General features: G+C 32.3%; 1 protein-coding gene across 2 annotated transcripts in view; it reads left to right on the forward strand.

The window, feature by feature from the left end:
* The window catches only part of dapp1 (dual adaptor of phosphotyrosine and 3-phosphoinositides), a 28926-nt gene continuing 26750 nt past the window's right edge, over window positions 1–2176 (forward strand). For both annotated transcript variants that reach the window (XR_007571049.1, XM_050062352.1), the window contains exon 1: window positions 1–142. Coding sequence is in view for 1 of the 2 variants with exons in the window: in XM_050062352.1 (XP_049918309.1) it covers window positions 84–142 (59 nt within the window). In the remaining variant the exon portion in view is untranslated. The remainder of the gene's footprint in view (window positions 143–2176) is intronic.

Consider the following 2176-nt stretch of genomic DNA (forward strand, 5'->3'; position numbering starts at 1 on the left):
TGTCTGACTCAAAGTGACAGCTTTCACTTCAGTCTGCGCCTTCAGAGCACTTCCTCACTGCCACCCTGAATCCTGGTGGAGAGATGAGTTTCTACAGTGATGCATCCACCGAGGACATGAGCGACGAGTTAGCGTCTCTGGGGTAAGACCGTCTGGGAAGTTTAATGTTGATGGAGCTTAAAGCTCTCTACTGTGCTCTTTACCTGTTAGAGAACAACACGCTGCCAGAAGGAGACGAGGCACGAGCCTCAATTATCAAACTGAGCCAGAGTCCGTATAAAAACGCAATTTAAAGTGTTATCTGTTCACTCTGTAGCAGATGTAGGCTAAGTCACTCAACAGTAGGCTGTTTCGATGGAATATAACTCCCTGCCATTACCCTGACAGATTCTTACCACTTCTCGATTTTTTTTTTCCTACGGCGCGCGACTACTTTGCATAGATTAGCAGCCTCTTAAAATCATTGTACTGTTTGCATTTTGTATGGTCTATATAGAGGACTATAAACATATCATTTACTAGAGAAAAAAACAAAACAGGAAATTGTTTTAACTTATGTCAAGTGACTATCTGTCACAGTAAGGTTTTCATAACACAGAAGTTCCTGGTCAGAAAGAATGTTGAACCGGTTCAGTGTGCAGCTGTTACACTTCTGAAACATGATTTGCAAATGGGAAGGTAAAGTAGAATCAAACTAATGTTTGCTGTACACCCAGTGACAGCTTAATCATGTACTATCTATTGTGATCTAATACAACAGCTCAGCTGAGAAGTGCAAGAGGGAGGATTAGGGTCATGTTAAAAAAGACAAAAACAACAACTTAGATTTCCAGAATAAAGTCATTAATCTAGGAGGAAAAAAGTCAAAATATTACGATAATAAAGTCATAAATCAGTGAGAATAAAGTCATAAATCTACGAAAATAGTCATAATGTAACAAGAATAGAGTCATATATTCACAAAAAAAAAAGTCGAAATATTACAAAATTAGACTTGTTATTTTAGATGAAGAAAAGTCACCCAGTCTTCGGGTGGTAACATATTACTTGACATTGTAAATCTAATAATGTGACTTGAAATCTTCTTGGTAATGCATTATATTACTAGGCAAGGCGTAGATTTACAACTTTTTTCCTTGTAGATTTAGGACTTAATTCTCGTAATATTATGCCTTTTTAGTCATAGTTTATGACTTTATTCTCATAGATTTACAACTTTACTCTTGTATAATTAGGACTTTATTCTCATAGATTTACAACTTTACTCTTGTATAATTAGGACTTTATTCTCGTAGATTTACAACTTTGTTCTTGTAGATTTAGGACTTTATTCTCGTAGAATACAATTTTATTCTTGTATAATTAGGACTTTATTCTCGTAGAATACAATTTTATTCTTGTATATTTAGGACTTTATTCTCGTAGAATACAATTTTATTCTTGTATAATTAGGACTTTATTCTCATAGATTTACAACTTTACTCTTGTATATTTAGGACTTTATTCTCGTAGATTTACAACTTTGTTCTTGTAGATTTAGGACTTTATTCTCGTAGAATACAATTTTATTCTTGTATAATTAAGACTTTATTCTCGTAGATTTACAACTTTGTTCTTGTAGATTTAGAACTTAATTCTCGTAATATTATGACTTTTTTCTCGTAGTTTCTGACTTTATTCTCGTAGAATACAAATTTATTCTTGTATATGTAGGACTTTATTCTCGTAGATTATGACTTTATTCTCGTAGAATACAACTTTATTCTTGTATATGTAGGACATTATTCTCGTAGAATATGACTTTATTCTTGTATATGTAGGACTTTATTCTCGTAGATTATGACTTTATTCTCGTAGAATACAACTTTATTCTTGTATATTTAAGACTTTATTCTCGTAGATTTACAACTTTGTTCTTGTAGATTTAGAACTTAATTCTCGTAATATTATGACTTTTTTCTCGTAGTTTCTGACTTTATTTTCGTAGAATACAACTTTATTCTTGTATATGTAGGACTTTATTCTCGAAGATTATGACTTTATTCTCGTAGAATACAACTTTATTCTTGTATATGTAGGACTTTATTCTCGTAATATTATGACTTTTTTCTCGTAGTTTCTGACTTTATTCTCGTAGAATACAACTTTATTCTTGTATATGTAGGACTTTATTCTC

Source organism: Epinephelus moara, chromosome 14 (genome assembly GCF_006386435.1).
Source record: "Epinephelus moara isolate mb chromosome 14, YSFRI_EMoa_1.0, whole genome shotgun sequence".
NCBI lineage: Eukaryota > Metazoa > Chordata > Actinopteri > Perciformes > Serranidae > Epinephelus > Epinephelus moara.